An 18617-nucleotide genomic window follows, 5' to 3' on the forward strand; every position below is an offset into this window, starting at 1 on the left:
TGTGTAAGGATTTTCGCAACACGACAACAACAACTACTACCACCACCAAAACAAAGAAGGAAGCAGGATTTAAAAAATATATAGGTATATGTGTGTAGTATCTATGCGCAAGAGAAGAAGAAGAAAAAAAAAAGGAGCGCAATGAGATGGCATGCTGTCCTCGAAAACTAGGGATAGAAACCTGCCTATTCAGCCTGATCACATAATAATAATATATATAACTAACAACTTTATATTATATATTTTTTCCCAACTACGCAATATTTTGAAGGAATATTATTATGTAGAACAAAAATCCAAGTTTGCAATGTAATTTCAGATTGGCTCTTGAGGAGTTAAGAACTTTCCTCAATTCTCAATTGATAATATTATTATTAGTGAAAATGTATCACTGGTGAAGGAATAGAATTGGTTGTTCCTGCAATGAAAGAGAGAAAAAGTTGTTCTAAGCAGTTCCTCCGTGTATTAATGTTGTAGACACGTACATACTTTTTTTTTCATTTGACGTTTAATGATATCTACATACTATACACATAAATAAAAGCGAGCGAGGGCTGAGAAGAGCGTTTATATATGAGAAGAACAGTCAAGTGAAGGCAGGTAGCTGAATATCCAAGATAACTCATTTCGTAGTTATCGAAAGACTCTTAATCCGTGAGGACTTCTTGTAATAATAATAATATAATTTATTATTTTATATAAATATAATTAAGTAGTTATGTAAGCGGACATTATTGAACCTTGTTTGGATTCTCTTCTTCCTCAAGATTTATAATTACAACAAGGATTTCCAAATACAACACATTTGTGCTCACTTCAAATATTCGCAACTACTTGGAAACTTTCTTTTATAACTACAAAGAAGTGTCAAAAGAGGAGAGGAAAAAATTCTACCAGTTCCTGTTACTTTAGAGACTCTTTGTTCCATTCCGTACTCTGTAACATTATGTACTTTGAAAACTCTGTACTCCGAGAACTTTCCCTTTCAAATTTATATCATCTGCAAAAAGAAGAAAAAGAGACTACTCTGTGCTGCTTTTCGTTCGATGTTTTTACTTATATACTCAAAGACGGTAGATAATAATTAATAAAAATCTATAAGTATTTTTTATAATTTAAAAAAACACGACAGAGCCTAGTTACAGCAGTAACTATCAAAATCAAAAACAATTGTGATTTTTTTCCCTTCTGATTAACAATTAAATAATTATTATTTTAAAAAATCCAAAAATTAAGTGGAACAACGCAGCAATGTCAAGTGGAAAGCGTGTGGCAAAAAGATCCCTCCTTGGATCCCGTGTGATGGCACTCCGAAAGGACAAGGATGGAAAATTTCATCCTGGGATTATTCAAGGTCAAAAAGGGCCTGACTTATTCTCGGTTGAAAAATTCATTATCAAATTTGACAATGATGGTCATGTTGGAACTTTCCCATCCAAGGATATTGTTGGGCCTGGATTTCAACAAACTCATTCTATTAAGCTAATACCTGGTCAAATTGTTTTTGTGACTCAAAATCAGAGGGAGATCCAAGGGACTGTTATACGACATGACTTTAAAAATCATGATGTCATTATTAATGTATCAGAGGTAAACAATCCATTAAATTATAATTAATTAATTTTTCAAATCCTTATGAGACTATTATAAGAATAAATACCATCTTTTTATTTAGGGTGAACCTCTCCTTAAAAAAATTGATGATATAAGACTGATCGAATCTCGTAAATCCGCACGACTGATAAACTCTGACACAGATTTTTCTAAATTAGCGGATATCACTATTGGTATGGAAAAAAGGAAATATCGTGATGTGGATATTCCTCGTTCAGACTACGTTAAAATTGCTGGGTAAGTGAATGCTGTGGAGCAGCATAACTATTTAATTGATGTACTATTCTGTAAATATGTATTAATTAAGTATATACTGATTGTGGTGTCCTTTTGTGAAAGTTTAATATGTACTTTGCATGACATTTGGTTGAACTCATCATCTTAAATAACTTTCTGTAAAGGAGAGGAGTACTAATTAATTGTTTATAAATTATGTGTCAAAATACAAATTTGCATGTTTCTCGTTCAAAGTGAAGAAGATGTTTTTACTTTCTTTCAGATCGCGTAAACGGAGAACGAGTGATATGGCCGTTGATGATGAAGAAGTCATGACAGAGTGTACTGCAGCTATGGTGTTAATGAAACTTTCATGTAGTCCAGGAAGCTGGAATAATATGTCTAACGACTTTGAATATTATTCTAGTTCAGGGGCGTCCTCTTATAGATCCTCCACGCCCTCTCCTCCACTCTCCACATCAGCCTCTACGATTGATGAAGGCATTGTCAAGGACTTTTCTGTGCAATCACCTTCCAAGGTATAGACGATCTTTCCTTTTTCCGTGGGGATATTTATTGTTTGTAATTGTAGGTACATTTTTGTGTTTCATTGTTGATTTTTAAGGAAGTAGACTACTCATTCCTTTCTAAATTTTTGTATTTACATTTTTAAAGACACTTAATCTAGTTGAAATTTAGATTATGATTAGCAATTACGATGATGACATTGAATTATAATAATTTTTAAATGCACGCGAGCGAGTATATGTATAGATTAATATCGATTATTATCTTGTGTGTATTTTATTTTTGAAAATGTTAATCCCATGACTTTTACAACAAAGAATATAGGTAGTTATCTAAAAAAAAAAAAAAAAAGACAACATATTTAATATTATACATACTTAAATTATTTATAATTACATATATATATATTGCTTTTTGTTCCTGGGTCCTTGACTGATGAATGATATAAGTGCAGTGATTTGTGATCTTATTTTGTATAATCATTTCAATCTCATTTATTTATTTATAGGTAATTTATCAATGTACTTATCCTGGTTGTCAAGAAAGACGCGAATCCGTAAATTCTATTGAGCATCATGTTCGACGACTTCATTTAAATCGACCTGATCCTCACTACTCTGACGTAAGAGACCATGAAGAGGAATTCTATTATACTGAAATCGAAGAAGAACAAGTTGGATCTCCCTTCAAGAATGGTGTATTTAACTATTCCTTCAGTGGCTCTGCAAGTCTTGTAGACCATTTAGACATGGCTAGACCGGCACACGAAGACCCTGGAGGTACTATAATGATGAAAAGGAATAATAATTTAATGCCTTTAACGCCATCAAGTCCTCATCATGTCACAAATATTACTCCGAGAACTCGATCTATGACTATGCCAATAACTATAACTTCCTCTAAAGTAATAATGACCCATTTTCTTACAACAACAATAATGGGTTATGCTAACACTTTTTATATCTCTCTCAGGTCTCTCCAAGCAAGCTTATTTTAATCAGCCCAACGGAACGTTCTCAAACGCCAAAAGCCACAACGACGACTAATACAGTTAGACGTGGTGGTCGGGATGGTAAGAAATGTCGGAAGATCTATGGGCTGGAACAGAGAGAACTTTGGTGTACGCAATGCAAATGGAAAAAAGCTTGTGCTAGATTTGGTGCTAATGCAATTGAGTCAGCTTCGGCCAATCACACAAAAAATCAAGTGAATATTACGGGTAGTTATGGGCAAATTCAAAAGAACACACCAATTTTATTTGCTCCATCACCCCCACCATCACTATCACCATTGAATTCGTCTTTATTAAATGGGAATGTTGAGATTAAACCCTTACGTTAATTGATTATAATTATTAAGGCTTCATAGACTAAGAGAGTTGCAAGTCAAAATATTTTGGAAAAAAAAAGTCTTAAGTATAACTCAGCCTTTAGTGCCTAAAAAATGGTTAAACATTCCTAATTATGTCACGATTAATTACTTCTACTACACCTACTACTACAATAATTAATTATCATTATTATGATATAAGAATGCTCAGGTACAAAACTAAATGTCATTTTTCTCCGTCATCTTAACTGATAGTTTAAGTACAAAGTTCTAATAATATTCTTAATTATTATTATAAAAGAGATATCTTAGTTAGTTATAAACATTCTCCAGCTAAACTACTACAAATTCTCATAGTTTTTTCTTCATATATATTTTGAACTAAAGAAGACAATGTTTTATATAATAGTTTTATTTATATATATATTTATCTCTTTATACATATATGAGAGGCTTTTGGATGCCAAATCAGGCCGTTCAAAATCTTCTTTTTATTATTTATATATGACTGATGACGACTACATCTACATCATTAAATTTCCCAGGAAATGTATATATTTATTATTGCATATTATTTTATTTCACTTACCTCTGTGCTTTCGAATGAGGGTTAGCTTACTCCTATTCCTAAATTCCCCCCTTTCAAGGTTCTTACGTAATATATAGCGGATTGCAATATACCCTAAAATTATACAACTAATTGCCTTGTTTCATTAGTTAGCCAAAACTACTCCGGGAAGAAAACACGTTCCTCAACATCTGCAATAAAATTCGGGAGTCTTTTGTATAAAATCAAATAAACAAAACTCAATTATTATTGTTTTTTTTTAAGTTTCCTATTAATTAATTATAATTAAAGGAACAACCACCCACCCCAGGTACTAGTCTTTTACAGCAATAATAATATTATATATAATTAATAAGAAAATATCTTTTTAATTACAAAATAAAGTAAATTCTGAGATGACTTAAAAAAGACTTACAATCATTTTTCTGTCTTCTTCAATTTCTTAACTTGTGATATTTAAGTAAATTATAGAAATGATATAGCTTATGGTCATGGAATTTTAGAGTTCTGTGCTTATGGTATACATACAAACACTTGTGCCTTATATACATACATATTAAATGCATTTGTGTTCATGTATATCTTGAGATTCAAAAAAGCCTTTCATAAAGTAACTCATTGACTGATTTTATCTATTAAATAGGTAAAATAATATTTGCTAAGTAATATTATATTCAAATCAAAAAAGTTAATTTTTATTATTTTATTAAATAAGTATAGATTTTGACGAAAAATTTAAGTTTTTTTTTTTTTTTTGTTTTAAATTATCAACATGTTATTATAGAATATTGATCGATCTATCGATCCAGCTAACCTTTCCCCTTCTTCGATCCCCCATCCATGTCTCTTTAAAATTATAATTTTTGTTTATATAAAAGTCTATATATTTACATAAAAGTGCATGATTGTCTTAAAATTTCATCCTTATTTCCTCTATCATTATAATTAATTATAATATATTGTATATGCAAACTTTGTATCTCTTATTATAAAATCACAAGAAAAAATTGCCGGTGTATATTTTTGTAAATTAAATTATTACTGGTGTTTTGTATTCTTGATTGATTTTTATAAATATTGATGTATTATAGTTATTTCGAAACGTTAACTCTTCAGTACGTTTGATTCTTATCGCATTATATTAAGTACGGATTATGAAATATAAATACAATTTATGACGCGAAAGTGTTTTGTTCCTTGAAGAATTTGTGCAATATATGCATTGCAGGTACATATCAAGGTCTGAAGAAAGGATATGGACATCAGAAGAGTTATTATCCACGCATATCTAAAGGACCCTAGAACCCTTAGCCCATATTAGATATTTAGAAAATGCTATTTTTGGGGCTCAATATGAAGCTACTTTTTGTATTTGTAAATTAGTCTAGAATATTTTGGTCATCCCAAACTTTTGTTGTGCTAAGATACAGAGTTGGGAGACTTGGACTCGAAATTTGCGACACAATTTGATTATACTATCAAAGACTCGCAACTTGACTTGGACTCAAAAGTCAATTTTTTAATGGGATATATAGAAATTTTTGTAGTATATTATATTATCTGAGGACTTGATGAAAATGTTCAAAATCTCGGATTGGATTTGGATTTGTGAGCAGAGATTTAAGACTTTACTTGGATTTACAGTAAAAGACCTTTTCTCCCCTCCGAATTTAATGGTTCTAGTACACTTTGCTGAAAAATATAATGCCGAACGGACACTTAGCCAAAAAAAAATAATAAATATAATTGATGATTTAATACTACGTAATAAGGATTCCTATTTGTATTACAACAATTTTAAAAAATAAAATTTTTAATTATTTCCCACTTTTTGCAATGATTAAGTGTGGATTTTTTAATAATGACAACCGCCCAATAAATAAGTTAGTAAGAAAAAATGTATAAAGAAGAAAGGCTATGGAGTCGATCAATCGATTATTGTCGATTGAGATTCAATGCGAACGAATCAATCGTTTGGATTGAATTGAAACTCTTATATACCTGGTCAAGCCCTGATCGACACACATCTATTCCCAGATCACCTCTATGTTTTTTAATTTAATATAAATCAAATATGATATGGAGCATTTATTACTAAGTATGTTTACTAAAATTTTTATATCAAATCATACAAGTCCTTGTTCCTTACCTAAGCTTTAGGAACAGATAAAAAAATTAGTAGTCACAAAATATATACACTCAAGGCATATTTCCAGTCTAGCTTCTAAAACTAAATCCAACGTTTTCTCCTTTTTAATCATTATAGTCAATCCGAAATAACTCACTTCATATACACAGGCAGATAAAAGTTAGGAAAAAATAGAATTTCATTTATTTTTCTAACTACCTATGACTTTATCACCCGGTAACACACTAATTACTCTATAAAATGAAGAAAAATTAAGGTTAAATATGGGCATAGACATTTATTTGTACAAATCTAAGTATTTTTGTTTAAATTTTAGTTTCATCAAAAAATCCTTCCTTTGCCAGTATTACTGCTTTACATACTTAATTTTTCTCCATTTTATTAGCGTAATTACTGTGACTACCTAATGATAAAGTCATAGTTTGTTAGAAAAATAAGTGAAATTCCATTTTTTGCCATCTTTTTCTTGCCATTGTTTATACATATATTAATATAATATAATAATTACCATAGATGTCAAACTTTATAAAAGATGCATTTATATATATTTAAATATTATAATTATAAATAAATATTATATACATACCTATATCGTTTTTATAAAGTATTCACATATGTGATATATTGTAGGAATCGACTTACAAATTAAAATGTATCAGTATTTTCTTGTTTATATTTTTAAAAATAGTTATAATATGAATGGGAATCATAATTACATAGTATCGCAGCATGAATCATAAACAAATATAAATATTAAAAGTGGATTTCGAGAATGTGCTAGCACACGGAATTCAATATATATGGGCATCAGAGGATTCATACTTATCCACAAATATTTAGAAACCGTTATTTTTTGGGCTAAATATTAAAGTTCTTTTTTGTATTTGCAAATTAAACTAACAAATATTTTGCCTGGGCATCACAAACTTGTGTTGTGGTATTACGATGCCAAAAAGGATGCCGACGATCAACATCATCCATAAATAAGTTTTTCAAAATATGTATTTTTTTTGAAGTCCCCAAAAATGAGTTCGATTTAAAATGTTCTTATTTATTTAATCGTGTGAAGTAATCCATGATTTAATATGCAATTTCCGACATTTTGTGGGACATAAGACCCGTAAAAAAACTGCATTTGCCTTATTCATTTTCAGTTGTTAAAATAGTGATAAATCTATCGCTATTAATATTATTTTGTGCTTGACGGGAGTGCAAAAGAATTTTATCTCTTAATACAATAAATGCTGATAATCGAAGCTCTAACCTCATATCTTACCCATTTAAGAAAATAATCAAATTTTTATTTATAGAAAGTTGAATTATTAATCAATTATTATTTCAATGATGTCGAATATGTGTAAATGTATTTTTAATTTAAACATATTTTTATATCGAAATACAAATGTTATGTTCTATATACTGAAGATAAAATGGAGTTAATTCACTATTCAATCAATTTTTTCGGAAAATAAAGTATCAAATGAATACTTTTTTTTGAAATACTTTTCCTATTTTTATTTGTATGAAATTGAATGTTTTCTTCAGAAATTTAAAAAATGTTTAGATATTGAAGAATTTTGATGCAATATGGTTGACAAAAGTGCTGTGTTGGTTATTATTACTGTATAAAGATTTTTGATACCATGTTAGTTAGATAGGAAATTGATTTGCTCACGCTCGTTTACAGAAACTGCCTTAGATACATATTGTGTAATAGTGTATATTGTATTTAATCATAAAATCGGATTAAATTAACACTTAATAAATACATATTGAAATGATAATTGTTTAACAGTTAAACTTTCTATACAAACAAACTTAATTATTTTTTGAATTTATTAAAATAAGAACTATTTAAGTTTCGATTTATTGCATTTATTTAATTAATATGAGCAAATTATTTTGCTCTCCCCTCAAGGAAAAAAATTGAGCACGTTCTTATTTATTCAATTCAGTCTTCCCTGATTTAGTTATATAACTAATTCATGATTTAATATACAATTTCTAACATTTCTGTTTGAAACTACATCTAATTTATTTTCAGTGACTGACTAAGATATGGATAAATCGTCTATAGGTGAAGATGGATAAATGATAAAGTACACTTTATCGTCTAATTCCATAAGTCATATGAGTCGTAATATTGAGCGCACCTATATTTGAAAATGGCGGTTTCAGTAGCTAGTAAAATGGCCGGCCGGTCGGTTGGAGGGAAAAATGTATCATGACGTCATACATCAGCTAAAAGTAACGAAAAATTCAAATGTTTATTATTTCTTTGCTCAGTTGCTGTGTGTAGATTCTTCTATAATTATTAATTAATTGATAATAATTGATTAATAAATAATATATCTTATGAGACAGTTAGAATAGTGGTAGTGTTTAAAATCAGCATGGCTTGGAGCCGACTCCTCACCTCCTTTTACCCAGAGGAAGAAACAGTTAATTTTGGAACTCGCTTCGCTTTTGAATCTCAGGAAAAGCTCTTCGATGTGGTAACACAAGCCACGATCCAAGGATCCGACTCCTTCCCTTCCTCCATTCGAACAAACACTTCGGATGAAAACCTGCATCTCTCCCTGGATTCAGCTCTTCATGTGATACGAGAGTCCAATCCTTTGTCTTTTCGACTCACGGCTAGCATCACTTTCCTTTTGGAATCCCCTTGCTCCAATTTCCTACTCGTAGGATTGCAAAATGAGATTCGACTTCTTCATCTCAAAACAGGCTCTTTCCTCCCTCCAATACACACCCATTGTCCCTCCGCCCTCATTGGAGCCCTTTTTCAGTCCAACTCGCTTCTTCTCTTCAATGAAGCCTCATCCCTCATAGCCATTAAGAAAATCAATTTCTCTCTCATCAACGAGTCTCTTTTAAATGCGGATATAAACGCACTCAAGAAATTACAAGCAGATCTCATTGTAGAAAAACCCATTCCTCTTTCTCAAGACTTTGGTACATGTATTCGAGGCACTTATTTTTACGGTGATCATACCTTAGCAAAACTGGATATAACTCAATTACCATCCATGAAAAGCATAACTGCAAATATAGATGATATAACCATCGGAAGAGTGTGCGTACCTCTCACTCAGCCAGATATTATGCTTATTTTAGATAAGGTGAATGGACATCTCTATGTTGTTTGCTCACTCACTCTGGTATTACTCAAGTCTTGGACCATTGAGCCATTAAACAATATTGTCTTATTGGAAGAGTCATCTGAAGAGGCTGAGCTCAAAATCATAATGATCACGCGTAGAGAAACACTTCAAATACGAGAGTTTCCTTCCTTTGAATTAATGTATGAGTTAGAAGTACACTCTGTCTGTCATTTAATCGAATCCCATTCTAATCAAGAGACACCTTTCTTTCTGGAAGGATCTGAAAAAGGGTCAGAATTGTGCTTACGTCTTCGTGGTATTGTCGAAGCATCTCCGGAGGCTAGATTGAATAGATTGCTTCGAAGAAACAAATTTGATGAAGCATTAGGGTTTGTAAAAACTTTTAGACTCCATCCAGAAGAAGTATATAAAGCTAAAACCCTTTGGCTTCTTGAACGTTTATCTCCTTGGAATATTTCAATCAAACTTGAGGATATTGAAAAGGACTTCAACGAACTCAAACTTTGTTTTAATGAAATACAAGATAAGGATTTTGTGGTTCAAACATGTATAAAGGCTGCACTTCCTACGATAAAAAGTACAAAGTCTCTTCTTATTTATGCGAGGGAAATGATACGAAATAATCTCAATGAACTCCCTGTTGATTTATTAGTTTTTGTGAGTCAAACTCTCCAAAAAATTGATACTTTCAGACTTTTAGGAGGCAAGGATGTCGAAGAATGGATGATATTCTTAAACGGAAAATCATATGATATCATGTTGTCGTACATTAAACGCAAGGCAATATCAGAAGCTAAGTTGATGTGGACCCGTCACTTGGCTGAATTTACTGCTATATTTGATTCGGAATCCATAATTGAGATTTTAAACGAATTTAAAAGTTATAATGATGCAATAATTTTGGAATGGTGTGAAATTTTTATACCGGACTGTTTAAAATTAGTTCCGGAATCCTTGCCCTTAATATCTGAATGGGCTTATTCAATCATTATTTCAATGGAATCTCGACGGGGTAGAGGATGGCCTCACTCTGGTTTGAATTTTTCTGAAAAAATATTGAAAACTATGACATTCATGAGTGATGATGACGAATGTAGTTCTGAAGCTCAACTTATATTGTTTCAGGAGCGATCCAAGTCATCATCAAGTCTAAATAAATTTATTAGACTAATAGATATCTTAAAGGATTTGATGATCCTTCATAACAATTATCGTCTAAAGATAAAGTTAGAAAACTTTTTAGAAGATGACAAAATAAAAGTAGCGCGGATTTTGCTGGATTGGACCTCACCAGAAGAAATTCCAAACTTGATTCATGGATACCTAAACGAATATCTTCAGCGCGGATCTTCAGGGAAATTGAACGTATCTGAGGTCTACGAAAATTATTTATTGGATCTCATTGAAGATACGAGTGCGACATGGCACTGGAATCTTGGGGCTGCTCCATGGGAGGAAAAAGTATTGGCCTTAATTCCTTTTATTTTTTCAGTTGAGAAGAAAACTCTAGTCATACTCAAATCACTTAAATCTGCGCCAGTTCCCTGGAGTCAATCCATGGTGGATCTTTGTGCCATGGGTTCAAATATATCCAGTTCTTCATATGTGGTTGCTATTAAAGAGCAAGAAACTTTGGTTTCATTAAAACAAATTCTTAAGAGGTACCATTTTAGAAGCTATGAAATATCAAGTAAAGTGCAAGCAGAGAAGATGATGAAAATTATTTTGAGAAAATCTGGTGGATCATGTGAAGGTCATAATGATATTAAAGAAATATGCAATGTGGTTCCATTTTTGGAAGAACATGATGCAACTCTTGCTTATATACGATTTATTTTACAGGACAATTCAGAAAGTCCAATGAAAGAAATCATTGACTTAGTTTCTTCCGAAAATCGGGAATTTTTGTGTCAAAAAATACTGAGCTACGCAATGGTTTTTGAAAAATACTCTACCAATGAAAATAAAAACATTGAGCTCCAAAATTATTTATCCTTTTTATCGTTTACAATAGATGAAACTCTGCCCTTCTCTCTGAGAGAAGAATTTGAATCATTTAAAAAATCCTTTGACCTCTCAAGAAAGTTAGATATTCCTAGAAGGGAACATTCTGAAGAGACTCTCAAAGATTACATTACTTCAAATCATAAGGTTGAGGTAAACGAACTCTTCCGTCGTATCCGTTGGATTGGATCATCTTTTAATTTAAACGAATCGACCTTGCTTATCACTTTAATCGAGGAACTAATTAGAAATGAGAATATCAAAGATGCAAATACATTGATATCAAAAATTTCTCATAGATCCTTTTCAATGACAACTGACATTGAATCTTTATTGAAAATGATCATTCATTCATGTGAGTTTGCTTTGTCTAATCATTTGGATTTGATTCAAAATTTTAAAGAGCTTGTATCAGTTAATCTGACCTTTAATGAACATGGGATACTAGATCTATGTGAGTTATCTGTTTGGTTAAGGATTATACTCTCAGTTTTTTCAACGAGAAATAAAAACTTCCTCTATAGCATCCACTCATTCCTTTATGTGGATAAAGGTTTGCCTGTTGCTCTCGACGGAATGAGACCATTTATTAATGCAATGAAAGTATTATTTCCATTTGGAAATATTGCTACAAGTCGCTATAAGCCCCTCTGTTTACTTTTTCAAACTAAAGAGTCATCAAACGACTCAACTGCAGATCAAACAGTATTATCATATTCACATATAACCAAACCGTCAGTCGAAGACAACTTTGAATATCAAAAAAAGATCGAGGAAATGCAGAGTTTAATGAATCTTTCTATTGATGTATCGAACAAAAATGCACAATCATTACTTTCTGTTATTATTTATATTACATACAGAAATAATATTAAACTGCTTGACTCATTGATGGTGGATAGAATGAAAATCAATATGGGTTCGATGCAAAACTCACTCATTGAATCCTTATTTAAAAAAGTAATGGGTGAGAGAAAGAAAGAGCTTGATTGTTCATTAGCTTTAACATGTTTAATAAATGAATCAGAAGAGTCCAGTCTTAATATTTTGTCAGCAACAAATTCATCATTTACATTGGATTTCACTCGAAGCTCCGTCCTTGCCCGTATTGGTTGCAACTATTCCAACTTGTTTTGTACTGCGCCAATCTTTGAAAAGTATAAAAGTTATTTGAAGAATGTTATTTGGGCAAAAAAAGCTGTTGATCTAGGAGTTGCTCCAAAGGATGCCTTTATCCAATATACTCGCGATACTGAAAAGGTTATAAATAAATTAGTCAAAGTGACTGAAGTCTCAATAGAAGATCTTGTTCAGTTTGCCTCTTCTTATGAACTGGAAGTTGATGAAGTTCTCGTTTTATATGCTGAGGAGCAACTTTCCAAAAACTGCAAATCACTCATAAATAAAATGCAGGAAATCATTAACTCAATGCATAATAGTTCTACCGTAAGTACACTCCTTTACGAGATGTGGAATGCGGCCAGTTCCTACAACTATGAAGTTTTACAATTTATTATTTGTGGGTTACAGTCAAGGGCATCACCAAATGCAGCTATTTCAAAAGCAGCTGAAGTTCTAGAATTTTTAAAATACTATGATCGTGTAAGTTCTCCATCCGAGTCAGAGCGCTCCGTTTGGATGACAAAATATAAAGTTGAATTTAAAAAATTTCCAGAAGACGTTGCGAATAAACGTCTCCCATTAACTCCTCTCGTTACGTTACCGAAGAAAGAAAAATTCAATCTTTTGGGGAAAGAGTTTCAACTCACTAACTACAAACTATGGGTTAGTGTAGCACATGTATTAAATTTCAATTCTGATAATATACTCGTGAAAACAATCGAAAATGCATTTGAAGACATGCTCAACTCTTCAGGTAAAATTATGGTCATACTTTTTACAAGTTACACGCCTAAAATTGTTTTAACTTTGCTTCTGTTTCAGATCATACTAAAGATGGGTTGAGTTTTGATTCCAATAATGAAAAACTTTTGGAGAAAATATACGAATGTCTTAATGCTATGACGGACTTTTTTAAGGCAACTTCGTGTGCTTACTGGATCCTAAATAAATTACCTATGGGTAGAGATAAGGTGAATACATCCAAGAAATATGTTTTGATAGCTGAAAAATGGAAAGAGGTTGCTGAAGGTACAGAGGATGAAGCCCGTTCTATAAGTGCCTTAGAATTTGCAATAGATGGTAATTTACGAGTTGAGACAGAGTTTATTTTAATCAAGTACGGATTGTCTGAGCAACGATATTTAGATATGGTGAATGAAAAAGCCATAGATAATCTGGTATTAAGTCTATATGAACATGATTCAATAATTAAGAGAAGTAAAACAGCTGGTGGAGACTATCCAGATATTAATGGTGCTGTTGAAGAAATTGCAAAAATTCAAAAGATTTCTCTTATGTCTCTCAAATATGACATGCTAACAAACTGGTTACCTGAAAATAAGGACTTAAACTACATGGATGAATCCTTAAGCCTAGATTTTCATCAGAGTAGTAGACGTAAAAATTTAAAAACTGATGAGAAGGACAAGGATAACTATATAAGGTAATAATTGGGTTTGGCCCTTCGTTCATTAATTGACTTTGTTTTACTTTTAGGTGTGTGTATATTAGCCAATGTTCTGAGCTTCACCATTTTTTGATGAGCATAGCTCTTGGCAAATCGACAAGTATGAGTAGTGTTCATAGTACAAGTCACAAATTAAGAGCTCTGAAATGTTTATTGAGTGTGGTTGACGAGAACGCATTTGAGAAACTCGCTATAACTAATTATAGCGAGCTTCTAGAGCTCTACTCAAGTCTAATTTTTGTGTCCAAGTTGGAATCATTAGGACTCCACTATGATCTTGAAACATATAAATCCTGCGATAAAAAAATATTGATTGAAAGTATTCTAAGGAGTTCTGGTGTTACGAAAGAAGGTGATTCAAATACCTATTATTTAATCATGTACTCTAAAATTATTTGCATATTTTTTTCTAGGTCTCGACTTGATTGTTGATTTGAGTATTTTCTTTTCCATCTTTGATTCTATGCTGTGGGATGATTTACTCAAACGACTTGTTCAACATTCATCTTCCAGATTAGAAAGTGTTTTACTCAGATTAAATCACCAACCCCATCTTTGGCATTTAGAAAACTTTTTAAAGGCATGGAATCATCTCGTTCTCCAACCCTTTATATCAAACGAGAATCATTCTGAATGTGACAAAGCTCTACAACTTTTAAATAAATGTCCATTGGACTTAAATGTAGAAGAATTGAAAGGAGAGTGCATTCGACTTCAATTTCATGATTTGGCTGAGAAGCTTTCTGATATATATTTGTGAAATATTGGATGATTTACTAAATTTTAACCATTACACAATTTAACGTGTATACTAATCCAGATATTATTATATGATCATCCCATAGCTCTTATTGAAGGATGTAAACCTTTCATTTAAATTTTAAAGTTGTTATTACATGACATGTGCTTTCCTGAATAATAATATATTTAGTCAAATTTAAACATAAGATGAATTTGAAAGAATATTGAAAGCAAGTCATTGTATAATTGATTATGAAATAAAGTTAAAGATACATCTTCCAGATAAAATAAATTCCCTTTCCATTGCGTCAAGCTGAGTTCGAGTAAAGGCATCAGAGAAATATTCTTTTTTTTTCCAATTAAACTGACCAAATCTGAGTTCAACAATTATCTCAGTTTGACTAAAGAGCCGACAAACATATCAATGAAATAAAATTATCGTCTTGTATTCTGAAAGTTTTAAAATTGTCTACTTCGATATGTTAATCTTTTGACTCGGCTTTGTTAGGAATGGGAGTTTTATAGAGAGACATTTCAATTTCATTCTCCATGCACTCTACAAATGTTCCATCCTTTGTCATTGAACATAATTGAGATACATCACAGACGAAAATAATATAATAATAGTATTATATATGTAATTGCTACCTGAATATATTATGTTTTTTTTATTTTCTGCAGCTGATGTCATTATTCTTTGAAGATATAACTTATAATAATAAAGTTATCGCCAGTGTGTGAAAAACGAAAAGTAACACAGTATTTATTACAGAGTTATAAGTGTTAGCCCTTGTTGATCTCGTAGTAGAATGGAAGATCGGCATCGGAGTAATTCCTGACTATATCATTGCAAGTCCGAGTGGGCTATGTGTCTATTTCCTTCATCTAATAGCTGCTTGGAGCTAATTTAATCAAACGTCATGACACCTATGCTCCTCTTCTCCCGAACATTCCTCAAATGAGCAGGATGACCACGTTAATTTTCGGTTTCTTTTTGTTTATCATACCGGTGGATTGTTTTATTTTTAATCTTTGTTAATTCATGTTTGTGGTTTATTTTTATCACTTAAACTGTCTAAAATCTTTTTGTTTCTTAGAGTCTCTTTAAGTCATTTAAAAAAACTAGCCACTTATGAAAAAATATTTACGAAATTTATTTTGAATTATTCAATAAAAATTTATAAAGAACGGGAGATAAGATTAATCATACTCAAATATCTAGAGTTTTTCGAATAGTATTTGGGACAAGTTGGAGTAATTTGAAGAAAATTGTCGACTTAAGTAGAGAGCATTTTTTTTATGTATTCGAGTAATACTCGAATCCAATACTAATATCTTAGATATTAGGTAACTCCTTTCTGAATATTTTGTCGTTGGGCATAGAAACACACAAATATAAATGGCACTTATCCAGTACATAAATTTGGAATATTTACGTACGATAATATGATATGATAAATTATAAAATAAAATCCAGGAACTTGGAAAAAATATTTGATAAGGAGAAATAAAATCATTAATTCGAATGGAAATGGAAAATGTGAAGTATGGACTTCATGGACATCTAAAATATGTATGTACCGGTTGGTACTTTGAAATATGAACGCTTACTCATTCAATAATTTTAATGACTGAAATTAATTCATATTTCGGTACTTTTGACACCAGCAGTGAAAGAAATCCATCCCCTCCGTTGGAAGACTTTTGAGTTCTTTTGAACTCTTTTGCTCCCCTACAGCCCTAATACCAACCCCCTCGACTACAAGTTTGGGGTGCATGTCGAGGAGAAGGCATGTAGTGTCCGTCATCCAAACATCAAGGCACTCAAAGCCAGCACTGGGACGCCATGACAGAGGACTACATCCGCAGCGAATGTCAGCCTTCCACTGCCACCTGGAACCCATAATTACCGCCAAGGGCAGCTACATTAATGTTTAAGAGAGGTCAGAGACACATCTATTTATAGTATTAATTTTGTTGAAGTTCTATTGCTAATTATTAAATTATATTTTTGTTGAAGTTTAAAATTCAAAGTGTTCAGATTTTAGAGGACCATTCGGTATAGAGTGGTTTCATCTGACGGCAACATTCTTGAAGTCGACCAATTTGGGGGTCTAAACAACCAAGTTTTAAAACAATAATAAACATTTTTTCATTAATATTAAAGAAAATAATGAACTATTTGATGCCCAAATGGAACCAAAAAATAAAATGACTTAAGCCTAACTGTCTATCAAAATCGATTCCTCGAATGCTTAGTTTTATTATATATCGGACCTCAATAAGTAAACTTAGGATTTTGAGCCAATTTTTTTTTATAGAAATCGAAATTAACTTTAACTCAACTAGTTATTAAAAAATAAAATAATAATTAACTTTAACTTAACTGGTTAAAAAGATACGTGAACTTGCCCATCATTGGTTTCTGTAGGTGGATTTTTTCCGGAAAAATATCTTCAAAAGCGGTTGTGTAATCTAACTAAAACACAAATTTCCCCTATTTACTTGATACCAGTTTAGAAAAATGATATCCATCTGCAGATAAGTCGTACCGAATGTGAAACAGTCTATAACCAATTGATGAAACGATGGCCATATGAGGAATTGGCCCATATTTAATTGGTTACAATAATACTTTTTGTGCGCTAAGGGTCGCTAATATTACCATGAACTACGTTATTTGGATAAACGAATAATTGACGTCATCTGTGGTATTTTTTGCAGTCAACTAAATTTGGACATATCACGTGTTCGTCGTTTCGTTTTTAAAAAAAAATGAACAGCTCAACAGGGAAAAATGTGAACGGTTATTTCAAAACTTACTCATTTACTCGCAATTCAATGTGTTACTGTAGGTTTTTAGCTATAATTTTTTTTTTGTTACCAATAGGACTTTGAGCCTATAACAAGGGCATGATATAATCTTTATTAGGGAATTTTAAAAATAAAAATACTCAGAAAGGTACATTTTCCCTTTTATTTTATGAGTTAATAGTTACTTTCACAAATGAATTTGTGGAAGTCAATCGTTGCAACTCATAATTTAATCTGGATAAGTACGAAAAATATTAGGTATTTTAACCTCAAAGAGACGGAGTTTATTTTTATAACAAATAATAAACTAATGTGGTATTATTAATTTGCTATTCAGTGTACGAGCACAGTATGACGTGTTGGAAGATTTGATCTTGAAGTATATCAATAATATAATTAATTATATATATGCATTTTTATTAACCACAAAAGGAATAATTATTTCTTAAAAATGGGTAAATACAAAATTTGAAAGTATATATTAGTGTTGTGTGAGTCCTTATTTGGGACTGCAGTCCTGTCCAGTTCAGCCTCGGATATTGAGCGGAAATTGAGTTCCCAAAAGGGAAAAATGTATATGAACTGTATTCATTAACCCGTTCATTTCTTGGTTCGTTTTTTATTGTTCTCCGACACGGTGTTACCTCCATAACACAAAGATAAACAGTGTATTTTGTTGTCAGTTTGTCAATGTTACGGCTTCCCCCCATATCAGTGTTCTAGCTGAACATTGATTTTGAGCCTTTTTCTGTTTCCCTTCGGAGAAAAGTTTGCATGATACAACAAAGGTAACGACGTACCAAAACCATCTTTACACTAACTTTAGGTATAGGCAATTTGTTATTTTTATTGTATCACGCTAACTGAATAGAAACAGGGAAAATTCCCAAAATCAATGGGGCATGAACGTTGTTTACTTATATTAGTTTGTAATCAAAT

General features: G+C 31.6%; 2 protein-coding genes across 4 annotated transcripts; both read left to right on the forward strand.

Moving 5' to 3' along the window:
* Positions 1-306: 306 nt before the first annotated feature.
* LOC121115144 (zinc finger protein 395) lies at positions 307-5433 on the forward strand. Of its 3 annotated transcripts, none has more exons than XM_040709326.2 (6): positions 307-654; positions 717-1590; positions 1676-1851; positions 2114-2369; positions 2867-3262; positions 3331-5433. In XM_040709326.2, the coding sequence occupies exons 2-6, from the start codon at positions 1252-1254 to the stop codon at positions 3697-3699; spliced, it is 1536 nt and encodes a 511-aa protein (XP_040565260.1). In that variant the 5' UTR covers positions 307-654; positions 717-1251; the 3' UTR covers positions 3700-5433. The 3 variants fall into 3 exon arrangements, with proteins under 3 accessions (XP_040565260.1, XP_040565259.1, XP_040565261.1); XM_040709327.2 differs by having other exon boundaries at positions 411-654; positions 714-1590; XM_040709325.2 differs by having other exon boundaries at positions 312-1590.
* Positions 5434-8646: 3213 nt separating this feature from the next.
* On the forward strand, positions 8647-15156 carry rod (rough deal). The gene is made up of 4 exons (XM_040709328.2): positions 8647-13409; positions 13478-14099; positions 14153-14475; positions 14537-15156. Exons 1-4 carry the CDS (start codon positions 8798-8800, stop codon positions 14881-14883), a joined length of 5904 nt encoding a protein of 1967 aa, XP_040565262.1. The 5' UTR covers positions 8647-8797; the 3' UTR covers positions 14884-15156.
* The last annotated feature ends 3461 nt before the right edge of the window (positions 15157-18617 follow it).

This window comes from Lepeophtheirus salmonis, chromosome 3 (assembly GCF_016086655.4).
Source record: "Lepeophtheirus salmonis chromosome 3, UVic_Lsal_1.4, whole genome shotgun sequence".
Taxonomy (NCBI): Eukaryota; Metazoa; Arthropoda; class Copepoda; order Siphonostomatoida; family Caligidae; genus Lepeophtheirus; species Lepeophtheirus salmonis.

Coding starts and splice junctions, on each gene's coding strand:
- LOC121115144 (XM_040709326.2), top strand. CDS start 1,252: ATGTCAAGTGGAAAGCGTGTGGCAAAAAGATCCCTCCTTGGATCCCGT. Junction 1,852..2,113: donor GACTACGTTAAAATTGCTGG/GTAAGTGAATGC, acceptor ACTTTCTTTCAG/ATCGCGTAAACGGAGAACGA. Junction 2,370..2,866: donor CTGTGCAATCACCTTCCAAG/GTATAGACGATC, acceptor ATTTATTTATAG/GTAATTTATCAATGTACTTA.
- rod (XM_040709328.2), top strand. CDS start 8,798: ATGGCTTGGAGCCGACTCCTCACCTCCTTTTACCCAGAGGAAGAAACA. Junction 13,410..13,477: donor AGACATGCTCAACTCTTCAG/GTAAAATTATGG, acceptor CTTCTGTTTCAG/ATCATACTAAAGATGGGTTG. Junction 14,476..14,536: donor TTCTGGTGTTACGAAAGAAG/GTGATTCAAATA, acceptor ATTTTTTTCTAG/GTCTCGACTTGATTGTTGAT.